The sequence below is a fragment of the Erythrolamprus reginae genome, chromosome 3 (genome assembly GCF_031021105.1).
Source record: "Erythrolamprus reginae isolate rEryReg1 chromosome 3, rEryReg1.hap1, whole genome shotgun sequence".
NCBI classification, from domain to species: Eukaryota; Metazoa; Chordata; class Lepidosauria; order Squamata; family Dipsadidae; genus Erythrolamprus; species Erythrolamprus reginae.
In genome coordinates, this window is record NC_091952.1 from 222897757 (window position 1) to 222914555 (window position 16799).

Below are 16799 nucleotides of genomic sequence, written 5' to 3' on the forward strand. Positions count from 1 at the left end.
CATCATAATACTCTGATTCTTTCCCTTTAATTGCCATTGTTAATCTGTTCATTTCTGTACATTCCAGTATTTTCCTAATTTCCTTTTGTAGGTATTTTACCTGCTTTCCAATTTTGTGCAAATATAATTGTAACTGCAGTTATTACATAAATAAATCAAGTATATAATTTCTTTACTATATTTCCCTGATAAAATACCCAACAAGAACAGTTCTAATTTTAAGTTGATACGTTGCTGTGTCATCTTTTCTAACTACTTTCGAATTTGTGCCCAATAATTTCTCGCTTCTGCACATGTCCATCACATATGATAATATGATCCTGGTGCCTAGTGGCATTTCCAATGTTTAATTGATTTCTCTTTAAACATTTTTGCCAATCTTTCCCAGGACATATGCCATTTAGAGAACATTTTGTACAAATTCTCCTTATAGGCTGTTGCCATTGTTAATTTGTAATTTCTTTCCCATAATTGCTGCCATTTATCTAATTCTATCACATATCTGAAATTTTTGCCAATTCTATCATTGTTTCTTTCACTTGCTCTTCTTCTAATGTCGGCCAAACAATTCCGACTTGTGGGACCGTGGGGAAGGGCCTTCTCTGTTGTGGCCCTAGAACTCTGGAATCAACTCCCCCTAGAAATTCGTACTGTTCCCACCCTTCTGGCCTTTTGCAAGGTTTTCAAAACACGCTTGTCCTGGCAGGCATGGGGTCGTTGTGTGATGGCATTCTTCTCTGAACGATAGTACGAATGTATGTATGTATGTATGTATGTATGTATGTATGTATGTATGTAAGTATGTACCAGGGGTGAAATTCAAAATTTTCTCTACCAGTTCTGTGGGCATGGCTTGCTGGTCATGTGAGTGCAACCTAAGATGGAGGATTCCTTCCTGCTCTCCTTCCTCTCGTGACCCCTGGCCGGCTGTGGCAGGCCAGGAGGGTCACATGAGAAGAGGAGTAGGGGGAGTAGGGAAGCCTTTGCCACTCCTCCAGTATGGATTTCCAAAAGGAAGAAAGAAAAACGGGTTGCAAAAAGCCACAAACTGAGCATGCAGGACTGCAGGGCTTTCCAAGTGAGTAAGGAGAGATACAAAGACGGAGCAATAGAGAGTCTCCCCCCCCCCCCTCTCTCTCTCTTTCTTTTTCTCTCTCAAAGTAGTAGATGGTTACAAAAATTAAAAACAAACAAAAGTTCAAACTGTCTTCAAAGCATTAAGAAATATTAACATTTTAATTTCTAAAAATAGAATGCAGTTCTATATGAAGAAGAGCACCTGTATGTAATGCTTAATATATTGTTTTATATCTTTCTATATTTTACCTTTTAATATTCAGTGGTACTTTTTGTTTGATTCATTATTTTATTTACAGATCATGGCTTTAAAGCCTTATGACTTAAGGAGAAGATTGTACGTCATATTCAGAGGAGAGGAAGGTTTGGATTATGGAGGCTTAGCCAGGTAACAATATTTATTGAAATCTCATGAACTTTGTCAAGCTATTTAAAAGCAACCATAATTGATCCATTGCTGGGAAAAAATAGCAAGAAGGTGACAAGCAACTGGGGAGAAAACAGAACTACTTAATTTGTTTTTTGCATCTGTCTCTACACAAGGGGAAAATACAGCCCAACCTATCAAAAACAGCACCACAAAAAAACAGATTAGGAACACAAGTTAAAATAGGGAAGAAAATGGTAAGTGAACAGCTGTCTACCCTAGATGAGTTCAAATCACCAGGACCAGATGGATTACATCCCAAGTTTTTGAAGGAACTGGCAGACGAGATCTCAGAATCACTGAACTATATCTTTCAAAGATCCTGGAGCACTGGGGGACTGCCAGAGGACTGGAAAAGAGCAGATGTATTCCCCTCTTCAAAAAAAGGGGTTGGGGGGACCAGAATCAGGAAACTACAGACTTATCAGCCTGACCTCAATACCAACGCAGGTTCTGGAAAACACAATCAAACAACCAATCAACAAACTCCTAGAAGCAAACAAAATACTAACCAAAAGGACAGTAATCTCGGGATCATTGAAGTAGGTTTTGGTGCTTTTGGCAGTGTGGCAGGTGCCAAGTCCTATTGGGAAATTTGAGACACTATCCCTATAAAGCTCGTATGTGGATGAAAGTTTTTATCTGCATATGAGCTGTGTTAACTGCTGATGACCCTGGACTTAATGAAGCACAGTGGACCAACACCAGCAGATGACATGGCTTCCCAAATCAACACAGACTGTGGAAACTTTACAATGGACCTCAAGCGTCTTGCAGTGTGTGCCCCTCCATACTCTGTGTCCTTGGTTTCCGAAGGAGATTTATTTATTTATTTTATCATTCATTCATTCATTCATTCATTCATTCATTCATTCATTCGATTTTTATGCCACCCTTCTCCTTAGACTCAGGGCGGCTTGCAACATGTTAGCAATAGCACTTTTTAACAGAGCTAGGCTATTGCCCCCACAATCCGGGTCCTCATTTTACCCACCTCGGAAGGATGGAAGGCTGTCAACCTTGAGCCGGTGATGAGATCTGAACTGCTGACCTTTATTTATTTAATTGGATTTATATGCCGCCCCTCTCCGAAGACTCGGGGCAGCTTACAACACATAAAAAAGAAGAACAATACAATGTAATCGTCTAAATCCAATTAATTTTAAAACTAAATGTGCTAGTCTATAAAAGCCGCCCCGAGCCGGCATACAAATCTAATAAATAATAATAAATAATAATAAAAGCCAGTATTATTAAAAAGCCAAGCATACCCAATCAAACAACAATCATATGTAACATTCATCGGCCAGGGGGCTAGGGTCTAATTGCCCCAAGCCTGGTGGCATAGATGAGTCTTAAGACTCTTGCAGAAGGTGAGGAGGGTGGGGGCAGTACGACTCTCGAGGGGGAGCTGATTCCAGTGGGCCGGAGCCCCACAGAGAAGGTTTTTCTTCTAGGCCCCACCCAGCGACATTGTCTAGTTGACGAGACCTGGAGAAGGCCGACTCTGGGGGACCTAACCAGTCGCTGGGATTCATGCGGCAGAAGGCGGTCCTGTAGGTAATCTGGCCTGATGCCATGTAGTGCTTTATAGGTCATTACCAACCCTTTGAATTACGTCCGGAAATCAATTGGCAACCAATGCAGTCTGCAGAGTGTTGGAGAAACATGGGCTTATCTAGGAAGACTCATGACTGCTCCCGTTTTGCATTATAGAAACATAGAAAGATTTATTTATTTATTTATTTATTCATTCATTCATTCATTCATTCATTCATTCATTCATTCATTCATTCAAGAAACATAGAAGATTGACGGCAGAAAAAGACCTCATGGTCCATCTAGTCTGCCCTTATACAATTTCCTGTATTTTAATTTAGGATGGATATATGTTTATCCCAGGCATGTTTAAGTTCAGTTACTGTGGATTTACCAACCACGTCTGCTGGAAGTTTGTTCCAAGCATCTACTACTCTTTTAGTAAAATAATATTTTCTCACGTTGCTTCTGATCTTTTCCCCAACTAACCTCAGATTGTGCCCCCTTGTTCTTGTGTTCACGTTCCTATTAAAAACACTTCCCTTCTGCACCTTATTTAACCCTTTAATATATATAAATGTTTCGATCACGTCTCCCCTTTCCCTTCTGTCCTCCAGACTATACAGGTTGAGTTTATTAAGTCTTTCCTGATAAGTTTTATGCTTAAGACCTTCCACCATTTTTGTAGCCCATCTTGAGTAGTAGTTTCCGAATGCTCTTCAAAGGTAGTCCCATGAAGACAGCATTGCAGTACTGTAGTTGAAACTCAAGGTGATAAGGGCATGAGTGACTGTGAGTAGAGACTCCCTGTCCAAATAGGGCCACAACTGGTGCATCAGACGAACCTGAGCAAATGCCCCCTTTGCCACAGCTGAAAGATGATGTTCTAAAGACAGCTATGGATCAAGGAGAACTCCCAAGTTGCAGACTCTGGGTGGGTCAAAAGTTCAAAAGAGATGCAAAGGTTTCCACAGTCTGTGTTGATTTGGGGAGCCATGTCATCAGCTGATGTTGGTCCACTGTGGTTTATTAAGTCCAGGGTCAACACAGTGATCAAAATTCAGATGCTTAGCAACTGGTTCATATTTATGATGGTTGCACAGTCCTGGGGTCATGTCTTTTGTAACCTCCTTACAAGCAAAAGTAATAGGGAAAAGCGAGATTCATTTAACAACCATGCTACTAGTTTAATAGCTGCAGTGATTCACTTAACAACCAGCAAGCTTGTAAAAGATGTTTTTGGCTCAATTTGGTCGCAATTGGGGACTGTAATTTATAATTTTTTATATAAATATGTAAAATCCATATAACTCACTAATAACATTTACTTTAAAAAAACATAATTTAGCAATGCAGGATTAGCTTTCAAAATAATTACAGTTAGGTGAACTCATATAATTGTTCATAGCATTATTAAAACATTTAATTAATTCAGAGTTCCTTTGAACCAAACTTGATTATGCTATAATTCCCTGTTCCTTTTTCACAACATCATAAAATAGGCAGGTTATCGTATCTGCTTAAGATATTCTTCAAATATTTAGGTCAATATTTGTAACATTTGGAGATAGCCGTGTTTGATTATCTATTCATTATATTTTTAAATAGAGAATGGTTCTTCTTGTTATCACATGAAGTGCTGAATCCTATGTATTGTCTATTTGAATATGCTGGCAAGAGTAACTACTGTTTACAGATAAATCCAGCATCAACAATAAATCCAGACCATCTTTCATACTTCTGTTTCATTGGAAGATTTATTGCTATGGTAAGAGTGATTTCTGTTTTATTTTCTGAAATATTTAGCATGCAAGTATATATGGCTATTATATTGAGAATTAATTCTATTTGCTACCAACATTGTTCAGTAGAACAAGTACAAATAAGCACATGAGAAAGAACTGGGATATTTTTTCTCATTGGAATAATTAGTTGATTTTTTAAAGTAATGGCATATATTAAATTATGGCATTTAATATCAAGAGATAATTATTTAATGACTAACAAAATGGCAGATAACATGAATTAGAAATAAAGGGAATACATGTATACATTAGTGTCTAAACTATTGTAATCATCTAAACAAACTATATAGCAAAAACCTTTCTGAAAATAGCAGCACGATGTGCTAAGCAGACACAGAAATTTTGTTCAGCTAATTCTCAAGTTGGCTGCATTGTCCTCTACACATAGAAGAATGAATATCTGCAGCAGAATAACTGCATGATAACAATTCTTAAATCATGTTAAATCAATTCTACATAGATCTGGCCTTCCATTCCAGGAATTATTTATTATCATATACCAGATGTCAGAATTGTCAGTGGACTAAAGAAATTATGACTGATAAGGAAATGCTTGTAATATGCTACATGTTTGAAACATACCTTGGACTTGATAAAATGATCATATCTTTTTCTAGGTTTATATTGTTTCTTTGGTAGCTATTTCTTGCCATTTCTGAATTCTGTGCATGTATTTGTTAAAGCACCACATAAATCCAAAAAGATTTAGCTGCTTTAATATATATTTTTAAATGATTTTATATTGTTCCCACATGTACCAAAGTACACTTTTCAAAGGATTTGCAAGTCCCTACTTCTGAGTATGGTTGTCTTTCTTCACAAATTGTTTTAATTACATGGAATGAATGTAATCACCCCATGTGATGGTCAGAACTACTGTGAGTTCTATGAGTTCAGTGATATTAGGTTATATTTATTCTACTGTAATAATTTAGGATTGCAGGCTTGATGTAGAAACATAGGCAAAGAGAAAGAGGATAAAATTCATAGCTATGTTCAGAGCTCTAAACCCTATCTTTAAGAAAATACAATCATTTCACACCACATATTGAAAACGATACTGAAAGAAACAGCAGATTCCATAAAATTATACTGTCAAAAATCTGAGGAGGATATGCTCTGATTATTTCAAACTTTAAAATAATTTGAAAAGCTGGTGGTTACACTGATAATCAAGAAAACTATGCTAGAAGGGAAAAGTTGTGATACACATGGTAAATATCCATACCATGTATATATTTATTAGACAACTCCTCGAAGAGCAGTGTTTTGTTAAGTAAGATAAGCATGAAAAACATGAATTATGGTTATATGGGGAGGGGAGAAATCCTCAGTAAAATAACACTGATTACAAGTATATTCATAAATAATTTTTCATGATGAATGAAGAAAATATCAGATTTCTATAGTGATATGGAAGGAAATTGTTGCTAAGACCTACGTAAAGCATAAACTCACCCATTTTACTGGAAAACATCCTAAAGAAACTTTTAACAAAAAAAAATATGTAAAAGAGCAGGTGGGCCCTTTTGTCAATGCTTCCCTCAACAAATCTCAATATATTGTCTTTAAAAAAAATCTTTTTCTAATTTTATTTTTTAATCAAGGAGAGTATTATCAGATCCAATATGTTGATGTACCCCAGAGGCAATATATTGAAAATTACCACAAAAAGAAACAATAGTTTTTCCATTGGTTAATACCTTAAGTTAAGAAAAAGACATGAAGATGAATAGAACAGTCATATGCAATTCTTGTGCATGATTATGTTTCTTTCTGGAAAATGATTTGGATTTCTGGAAAGCAGCACTTGAAAAAAAAAGTAGGAGAAAAAGTAGCAGTTGGGCATATTTCACTTCATAAAATTTTAGACTAGACAAAGACCATTTGAATAGTCCATAATAAATGGAGATCACCTATCCCACCTCCATTTATAAGTTTTATACTGGGCTTATCAGACAAGAGAATAAATATCCTTTACCATAAACAGGAGAGTTAATATAGCCTTGCATATAGTAATGACTCGGAACACATGGGCTGGTAAAAAAGGCAAGTTCATTCATGCCCAGGTCACTGAAAAGACATCCCATTAGTACCACCTAGAAAGGGGAGAGAAGGGCTATTTTAATATTTTAGTTTGTGGGAGCAGAAAGAGAAAATTATGAAGGAAATGATGGGAAGATCAGCTAGAAATCCTCTAGAGATTTGAGAATGGGATCTAGAGGTGATCATTAATCGAGATAGGGAAATTCAAGAAATAAAGCTGGCACAGAGCAAGGAATACAAACCTTTATGAGTGCAGCATATATCTGTAACAGTGTTAGTGAATAGGAAAAGCATGAAAGAAGTTATTCATTTGGCAGAACCTTTGTGTCTGTCATATAGGCAACATTTTAAGACGAGCACTCTAAAGATAAAAACTGAATTTTGGTGTTAATATTTATTGTTTTACTTATTATAAGCTGCAAGCAAACTATTGGCTGGGGAAGGTTGCTCTACCCACTTACCTGGGAGTAAGTCCCACAGAACTCGGTGGAGCCTGTTTTCGGTTAGAGGAATCAATTGAGAGGGATCATGCATATTCCCTGGAGTCACAAGCACCTCCCCTGGCATCTTTCCACACACCCCTCCCCCCAGGGGGACCACCCCACTATTTGAGAAGCACAGGAATAGAGTTTGAATAGATCCCTTGATTGCATTTAAGTGTACATTATTTAAAATGCCTTTTTAAATTCCTCATACCTGCTGTAGGTTATTTTCTTTTGGTTAGGTTTCTTTCCTCTTTAACATTATTGGTATTTAACCAGATGTATGTTTAGAGCATTATTATGTAGCGTGTTGACTTGGAACATGCAGTTCACATCCATTATTCAGTTGCATTCATGACACTGCCATGTTCTGAAGCTACATCTGAAATATCACCTGCCAGGGCAATTGTTTTCAAGGCTGGTTCTTATTTCCTATTCTTCTTAAGCATTCTTCCACACACAATCCATATATGTCATTATCCTTACAACTAGAAATAATCCATTTTGAGTTATCAGTACACTGTTTTTATCAGATGTACTATTTTCTTTAAAAGTTTTCTAGTTAATAGTTAAAAATGTTTATGTCAAATACTACATTGACTTTTTAAATCTTCAACAGGCATTGTTTCATGGCAAATTCATTGATACTGGGTTTTCCCTGCCATTCTACAAGCGCATGCTAAATAAGAAACTCACAATAAAAGATTTGGAATCTATTGACACTGAGTTTTATAATTCTCTAATTTGGATAAGGTTTGTAAATCTTTTCGGATGTTCACAGTTTTTTGTGCCAAAATAAAGTGAAGATATTTGGTTAATCTCTTTTTTAAATTCTTTCTTTCTTAGGGACAACAATATAGAAGAATGTAATTTAGAAATGTACTTCTGTGTTGACATGGAGCTGCTAGGAAAGGTTACTTCACATGAGCTGAAATCAGGAGGATCAAATTTGCTTGTCACTGAAGAAAACAAAGAAGAATATATTGGGTATGGAATAGAGTACAGTGATCCCCCGCTCGTTGCGAGGGTTCCGTTCCAGGACCCCCCGCAACGAGCGGGTTTTCGCGAAGTAGCACTGCGGAAGTAAAAACACCATCTGCGCATGTGCAGATGGTGTTTTTACTTCCGCAGCGCTAGCGAGGAGCCGAAGATTGGGGGTGGCGCGGCTGTTTTAAAACGTCGCCGCCGACATGGGGGCTCGCTAGCACCCCCCCTAACCCGGGTTGGGGGTTCGGGGGGGTGCTAGCGAGCCCCCCATGTCGGCGGGGATGTTTTAAAACACCCACACGGCTTTCCAATGAGTCCCGAAGACAAACGTCAAACTTCCGCGTTTGTCTTCGGGACTCATTGGAAAGCCGCGCGGGTGTTTTAAAACGTCCCCGCCGACATGGGGGACTCGCTAGCATCCCCCCGAACCCCCAACCCGGGTTTGGGGGGGTGCTAGCGAGCCCCCCATGTCGGCGGGGACGTTTTAAAACACCCGTGCGCCTTCCCAACTGAGCCCTCAAGCCAAGCGCCAAAGGCGAACTTCTGCGCTTGGCTTGAGGGCTCAGTTGGGAAGGCGCGCGGGTGTTTTAAAACGTCCCTGCCGACATGGGGGGCTCGCTAGCACCCCCCCGAATCCCCAACCCGGGTTTGGGGGGGTGCTAGCGAGCCCCCCATGTCGGCGGAGATGTTTTAAAACACCCGCGCGGCTTTCCAATGAGTCCTGAAGACAAACGCGGAAGTTTGACGTTTGTCTTCGGGACTCATTGGAAAGCCGCGCGGGTGTTTTAAAACGTCCCCGCCGACATGGGGGGCTCGCTAGCACCCCCCCGAACCCCCAACCTGGGTTTGGGGGGGTGCTAGCGAGCCCCCCATGTCGGCGGGGACGTTTTAAAACACCCGCGCGCCTTCCCAACTGAGCCCTCAAGCCAAGCGCCAAAGGCGAACTTCTGCGCTTGGCTTGAGGGCTCAGCTGGGAAGCGGCCCCAGCGAACGGCGTGGGCGGGAGAAGGGCGCGCGAGCCGCGGGCGCGCGGGCAGGCAGGCTGCGGACAAGCCGTTCGCTTGGGCCGCTTCCCAGCTGAGTACTCAGCTGGGAAGCGGCCCGAGCGAAGCGGCAGCAGCGAGGAGTTTGCGTGGGCGGTGGGGAAACTCCTCGCTGATGCCCGCCAAGAGGGGGAAAACTTAGGGAAGCCGCCCAGCAGCTGATCTGCCCGGCGCCATCTACGCATGCGTGCCCATAGAAAAAAAGGGCACGCATGCGCAGATGGTGTTCTGACTTCCGGGTTCAAAAATCGCAAATTACCCTGTTCGCAATGGTCGGGGACGCAATAACCGGGGGATCACTGTAAAATCAAGGATGAGGATATATTTGTTTTTACTTTATCCCCCAACTTTGTGAACAAGGAATTGCCCAAAATATAGAATAGCCCCAAATATATGAATGCAACTTTTCTATATAGCAATTCTATACATATGTTTATAATATATACAATTTGGGTAGCTCATTTTCAAGTGGCCCTGAATTCGGTTTTTATAGTTAAGCGCTCAGGCTGCAATTTTTTATAATTAATGTTCAGATTATATTGAGCAAAGAACTAAGATTAATATGGAATCTATATTGGAACAATAGCACACTATATTGGCATACCTGAAGGACCAGGTTAGGGACAAATTGCAATGGAGAAAATTCATTGCTTATGCTTGCTAAGAATCAACTCCCTCTTGATGGCACATGATCAATAATACTATGAACGCATTCTTAAAAGGATAATAATTCTAGAGCCTTTTGGGTTTATTCAAATTATTATACATTATATCATGGGTGTCACTCGATCGTGTCACATGATGTATCCTGACATTTTTTGTCTTTGTGGAGCCAGGGTAGGCGTGGCCTGCACGTGATTCATCTGGCCCATGGGCGGCCAGTTTGACATCCTGCATTATATAATTAAAATAAAGAATGTTATTTTCAGAATTATAATATTTCTTCTGTTTTAGTTTAATGGCAGAGTGGCGGTTTTCACGAGGAGTACAAGAACAAACCAAAGCTTTCTTGGATGGATTTAATGAAGTTGTTCCTCTTCAATGGCTACAGTATTTTGATGAAAAAGAACTGGAGGTGAGATTTTTCAGCTGTAGTGGATGAAATTATTCTAAATTAAAATATTACAATGATAATTAAATTAAAGGAGTAAATAGCTATATCCATATTCAGTAAATAAACACAGCAGATAGATCTTGAAGTGCTATAAAATGGTATATTGAAAAGTATTTTAATTTATATTTTTAAAAACTCAAGCTAATTTTGTCTTACATTTTGTGAACTTTTCTAGGTTATGCTTTGTGGAATGCAAGAGGTTGATATGGCGGATTGGCAAAGAAACACTGCTTATCGCCATTATACAAGAAATAGCAAACAAATAATGTGGTTCTGGCAGGTATTATATTTTATTTGTTCAGAGAACCAGCAAATATAAAGTGGGTGACCATGTGAATTTAAAAAAAGCAATTCTGAAATAAAGCAAAATTTTTAAATTCCTGATATCTGCAGGAATTTTTCATATGTAAATCATGTATGATTACTATAGTAATTTGCAGAAGTCCCCAAAGATTTAGGTAAGTTTGTTCAATGTAATTGATATTTCCCATTTTCCTCTACACTGAAATTATATTGTATTCTCAATTTACTGTCCCCTGGGAGTCATAGTGAAAAGTTTATAGTGATGGAGCTGGATGTTATTTTTTTTCAAAGTGAAGACACCAAATATAGAAATATATGGACAGAGCAATAATTTTATTTGTACATAAAGTACATATGAATGTTTGCTAATTTATTCCAAAAATGTTGAAAACGTTCATTTGGGCTATGAACCCAATGTCCCAATTAAAGTTTTCTCTAGACTCATCTTGACATCTAAGGCAAAAGACCTTAGCTTTCAATTAGAAAAAGATATTTTTTGAAATAAGAATTAATATAATTTTAAGTCAAAAACATCCAGAATTAGAGTGTATATTTAAAGCACTTGTAAGAAATTAGAGGAATACATGTACACATGTATTTTATTTCAAACTTGAAATGTTTCCCTGAGCCATGTTGTACTAATCTCAAATTCTAAACCAAAACAGTATTAAGATATTTGGCTTTATGAAACACTACATACAGGACAGGTTTTTAGTGCTGCAAGTATCTATCTATCTATCTATCTATCTATCTATCTATCTATCTATCTATCTATCTATCTATCTATCTATCTATCTATTAATTTTTTAATGCTGTCGTTCTCCGTAGACTCAGGGCGGCTTACAACATGTTAGCAATAGCACTTTTTAACAGAGCCAGCATTTGCCCCCACACTCCGGGTGCTCATTTTACCCACCTCGGAAGGATGGAAGGCTGAGTCAACCCTGAGCCGGTGATGAGATCTGAACTGCTAACCTGCAGATCTATAGTCAGCTTTAGTGGCCTGCAATATTGCACTCTACCTGCTGCACCACCTCAGCTCTTATACGTATCTGGACGAAGGCTGAAAACTGTAAGCCTTTGTTGCCTGTCCAGGTTTTTGCAGCCAAATTTGGAAGTTTTCCTTTAACTGACAGCAGATATTTGCCATGTGGGTATATGTATTCTGATCAAAAGTGAGGAATGGGCCCATTTTTAAAAAATCTTTTACACAACACTTTTAATATGTTACACGTTTGAGCAATAGGAATAAAAAATAATTCGCATCAACCCATTAAAGACTTACTTTAAAAATGTTTTAAAATAAATATCATCTATCATGTGTGTCTGAACATAGGCTTGCAGGCAGACAAGAAATAGGACTGTGTCCTTCGGCTAATATATAAAAATGTTCTTTAACATTTACATTTTTCTCTTTGGCTGACTGTCAAAAACAAGAAGTAGAATTGTGATTTTCAGCTGCTGAAATGATCATAATCTCAAAGTAAAAACAAAGAACAGAGAAAGGATGAACTTAAGGTGGCACAAATAGGGAAACAGTTTTCCCTGACTGACTGCCATCATCTATATCTTAAATGTAAATAATATTTATAGTACCAGTACTTGCTAGCAAGAGTAAATTTAGCAAGACAACAATACTGTATTTGACATTTGAAATGCTAAAAAAAACCCCACCCAACAATTCAGAAAACAGGTCAAATAAATAAAGATCAATATAAAATCTTATAATGTAGTAAGATAATCTTGGTTCTGCAAATATTTATCACAGAGCTCTTTTGTGAGATACGTTTTGTAACAGCGTTATTATGTATTGTGTTCCTAGGTGGTTTTTATGTGAGGTTTATTTTGTACAGGTATGTTGTTGATGGTGTTCAATTCTTTGATAGGATATGTATTTTGTTTTTGTGTTACAAATCTCAGCTGCATTTTGCTTTTTATTTTAGTAGAAAAAGTTGATGCAAGTATAACAACAGTAAAATTATATTAAAATAATTAGCTGGAATTTCAGAATAATACTCTTTTTACATCTGTTTATAGTTCATAAAAGAAGCTGACAATGAAGTCCGTATGAGACTGATGCAATTTGTCACTGGTACTTGCCGATTACCACTGGGAGGATTTGCAGAGCTCATGGGTAACTAATCAGTGTAAATAATTCTTAACTGGTATCTTATAAAGCTACACTTTCTGAAATATTAAAATGAACTGAAGTTCTTCATGGTTGCTAAAAAACAGTTTTGTTCCCCCCTTTCCCCCACAGGAAGTAATGGTCCTCAGAAATTCTGTGTTGAAAAGGTTGGAAAAGAAACCTGGTTACCAAGAAGTCACACGTGGTGAGTTAAAACAGAAAAGTGATGTGGAGGAAGACCTTAATGCAAACTTAGTCATGTGCTGCGTAGATCCATTGAACATTTATAGGATTTATGGTCCACTTATTTTAGCAGATAACAATCAAAGAATCTAAGATGTAATATCCCTGCTGCAGATATGACACTTAATATATAGACTATATATATGAGGTGTAATTTGTAAGGACAAAGTAGACCATAACCTACTACGAGATAAAGTAGAAAAATGTGGGATGGACAGCAACACTACCAGATGGATTCAAAACTGGCTAACCAACTGTACTCAACACGTAGTGATCAAAGAAACTGCATCTACATGGAGGGATGTATGCATTGGAGTACCGCAAAGCTGTGTTTTAGGCCCAGTACTCTTCAACATCTTCATCAATGACTTGGATGAGGGGATAGATAGGAACTCATCAAATTTGCACATGTCACTAAACTGGCAGGAATAGCCCACATTCCAGAAGATTGGCTCAGAATACAGAAGCATCTTGACAAACTTGAACATTGGTCACTATCTAACAAAGTGAAATTCAATGGTGAAAAAAGTAAGGTTCTACATTTAGGCAAGAAAAACAAAATGCAAAGGTACAGTATATGTTGTCCACTGGGACTCCAAGATCCCTTCAGTCACTACTGTTGAGAACCATTTAAATATGAGCCAGCAGCATGCAGCAGCTGCCAAAAAAGTCAACACAGTTCTAGGCTGAGGGATAAAATCAAGATCACATGAAGTGTTAATACCACTTTATAACGCCTTGGTATGGCCACACTTGGAATACTGCATTTAGTTTTGGTCACCACGATGCAAAATGGGTGTTGAAACTCTAAAAAAGGATACAGAGAAGAACAACAAAGATTAGGGAACTGGAGGCTAAAACATATGAAGAATGGTTGCAGGAACTGGGAATGTCTAGTTTAATGAAACGAAAGACCAGAGGAGACATGATAGCAGTGCTCTAATATCTCGGGTTGTCTGAGGGTAGAACAACAAGCAATGGGTGAAAACTAAACAAGGAGAGAAGTAACTTAGAACTAAGGAGATATTTCTTGACAGAAAAATTAATGAGTGGAACAGCTTGCCTCCAGAAATTGTGAATGCTCCAACAACAGAAGTTTTTAAGAAGATATAGGATAACCATTTGTCTGAAGTAGTGTAGGGTTTCCAGCAGGGGGTTGGACTAGAAGACCTCAAAAGTCCCTTCCAACTGTTATTCTTCTTCTAATTCTTACAAAGACAAATCCATAGTTTATTTAGCAACAACATGCAAATAGTTTCCATTGCCATTTTAAAACCTTTTTTTTTAGCAACTTAGTCCAATAATTTATTTTACTACCTATCCACCTTTTAACTACATCTCATCTTAGTTTTAGGGTGATTTCTAATGACTTAATAACACATTTGCTTTTTTGCTGCATGTATTATTTTGAGCTCTTTCAAGTGCCAGGCATTGTCATATTAAGAGATACAATTAATTTACACCAAAGTTGTTTCTTTTATTGATAGATTTAAAAAATTCTTTTCTGTAGCAGTAGGTGGGTTTTTAAGACCAATGAGACAAAATGTTTCTCAGTGCATGTTAAATGAAAAATACAAGAACAAATAAGTGGAGGATCTGTCAATAACACTATGCTTGTGTGGCCAAGAAATGTATAGGTCTTAGCTGTAAAAACTCTGGAAATTGCTAATCAGTAATGCATATTTCAGAATTTTCTGGATAGTTTGGATCAGTGGAGAGAAATGTTAAACTATGAGAGCTGATAGTACTTAAGTTATACTTAAGTTATTGCACCATTAAATTAATGGTGTGATCTTATCAGATGGAATAAAAAAGAAAATAAACAAATGTGTTTTTTTTCTCTGCAGTTTTAATCGTTTAGATTTACCGCCTTATAAAAGCTATGAACAACTGAAAGAAAAGTTGCTTTTTGCAATTGAAGAAACAGAAGGATTTGGACAGGAATAAGACTCATCAAAATGAAGCTTTCATTTTTTTTTCCAGATAGGCTGGAGCAACTAAATTGCACAGTTGTATATAAGCCGTGTCTTCTGTACAGCAGTTTTTCTGGAAATCTTTTTAAAAAGCAGTTCTGTTCTTCCACAAAGATATGCAAAAACTTTTACTTTCTTTACTTATTTATTTTGCCCTCAGAGATCGGCCAGAATGAAATTGAAGCAGAAAGAGACTTTATTTTAAAATGTGTGCGTATGTGTATATGTGCGTGTAGGTATATGTGTGTGTGTGTACGTATCTGTGTATGTGTGTACATACACACACACATATACACATATAGATACATACATGCACACACAAACAATAGTCAGCTCTAGTTTTATAGAGCTTTAAACTTTAAAAAAAAATCACAGCCATTCAGAGGATCAGGAGTTTCTTCTTGACTTCAGAAATGTAGAGACTGCTCTGTATTCTTCTAATTTATGCAACATCTCTAAGGTTCTTTTTATTGCATGGCTGTTATAAAAGGTGTTAAAAGGCTTCTGCTAAATACATCTTCATTATGTAGAAAAATGCTGCTGGCTCTATTGAAGTGATAGAATATAATTCTATCAACTTAATTTCTTTAAAAAGTAATAGCTGTTAGCCCTCTTTGCTACGTCTATGTAGCTGTGGTAAAGCCTTTATTACTTGCACAAGAGTAATGTACAGTAAAATGAATGTGATTTTTAAGATATTGGTGCCACTGTTCTGATTACAAACAGAAGCTGAATAGACTATTTTAACTTACTGATCAGCATTAAAAATTGTTTACATACTATCTTGGGGTATTTCCAAGAGAACAGTAGGTAATATTGAAGAAAAAAAAAACAAAAGTTGCTTTCATCTTCTGCCCTAGTCTGGTATTTTACTGGCTTTTCCACAGTATTGGTTATATGCCTCAATTTCATAAGATGAATTAATTTGAAATTTAGTAGGATATGAAAAGTTATGTGAATTCTGCTCATGGATTTTTTATCTTTTGCTATGGATTTAGAGACTCCTATTGAAACTAATCAGAAAGCTTGCACAATTGAATTGATTTTAATAGTGTTCAGTATTCTCATCCATTTTTAACTTCAATAAATCTAGATGTCCATGAACATCTTTAAAATTTGTTTTTATAAAAGTTAAGTCTTATTCATCAAGTGTACAAAATTATATATATATGTACAGTATCACGTTTTTTTGCTGAAATTTTAAAATTAAGGGAGACTAAGATGGCAACATTATATATATACACCATGGTGATCTGACATAACCCCCCCCCCGCAAAACCCGAACTCAGAACAATCTACATACATATACCCGTGAAAATCTACGAAAACAAATATATATATGTAGATTGTTCTGAGTTCGGGTTTTGCCCTGTGTAATGTTTTGCATGTCTATGCGACGTTTCGGTGAAATCACATTCACCATCTTCAGGCTGGAGTTCCAATCTTTGTGTTGTTGTAAATGGAACTCCAGCCTGAAGATGGTGAATGTGATTTCACCGAAACGTCGCATAGACATGCAAAACATTACACAGGGCAAAACCCGAACTCAGAACAATCTACATACATATACCCGTGAAAATTTACGAAAACAAATATACTGTGTGTATATATATATATATATATATATATATA

General features: G+C 37.4%; 1 protein-coding gene across 5 annotated transcripts in view; it reads left to right on the forward strand.

The window, feature by feature from the left end:
• The window catches only part of WWP1 (WW domain containing E3 ubiquitin protein ligase 1), a 60899-nt gene extending 44602 nt beyond the window's left edge, over positions 1-16297 (forward strand). For all 5 annotated transcript variants that reach the window (XM_070748003.1, XM_070748005.1, XM_070748001.1 and 2 more), the window contains 9 exons: positions 1377-1465; positions 4652-4811; positions 7996-8129; positions 8223-8363; positions 10361-10481; positions 10696-10800; positions 12861-12957; positions 13084-13156; positions 15042-16297. In XM_070748003.1, the coding sequence (XP_070604104.1) occupies positions 1377-1465; positions 4652-4811; positions 7996-8129; positions 8223-8363; positions 10361-10481; positions 10696-10800; positions 12861-12957; positions 13084-13156; positions 15042-15141 (1020 nt within the window). In that variant the 3' untranslated portion in view covers positions 15142-16297. The remainder of the gene's footprint in view (positions 1-1376; positions 1466-4651; positions 4812-7995; positions 8130-8222; positions 8364-10360; positions 10482-10695; positions 10801-12860; positions 12958-13083; positions 13157-15041) is intronic.
• The last annotated feature ends 502 nt before the right edge of the window (positions 16298-16799 follow it).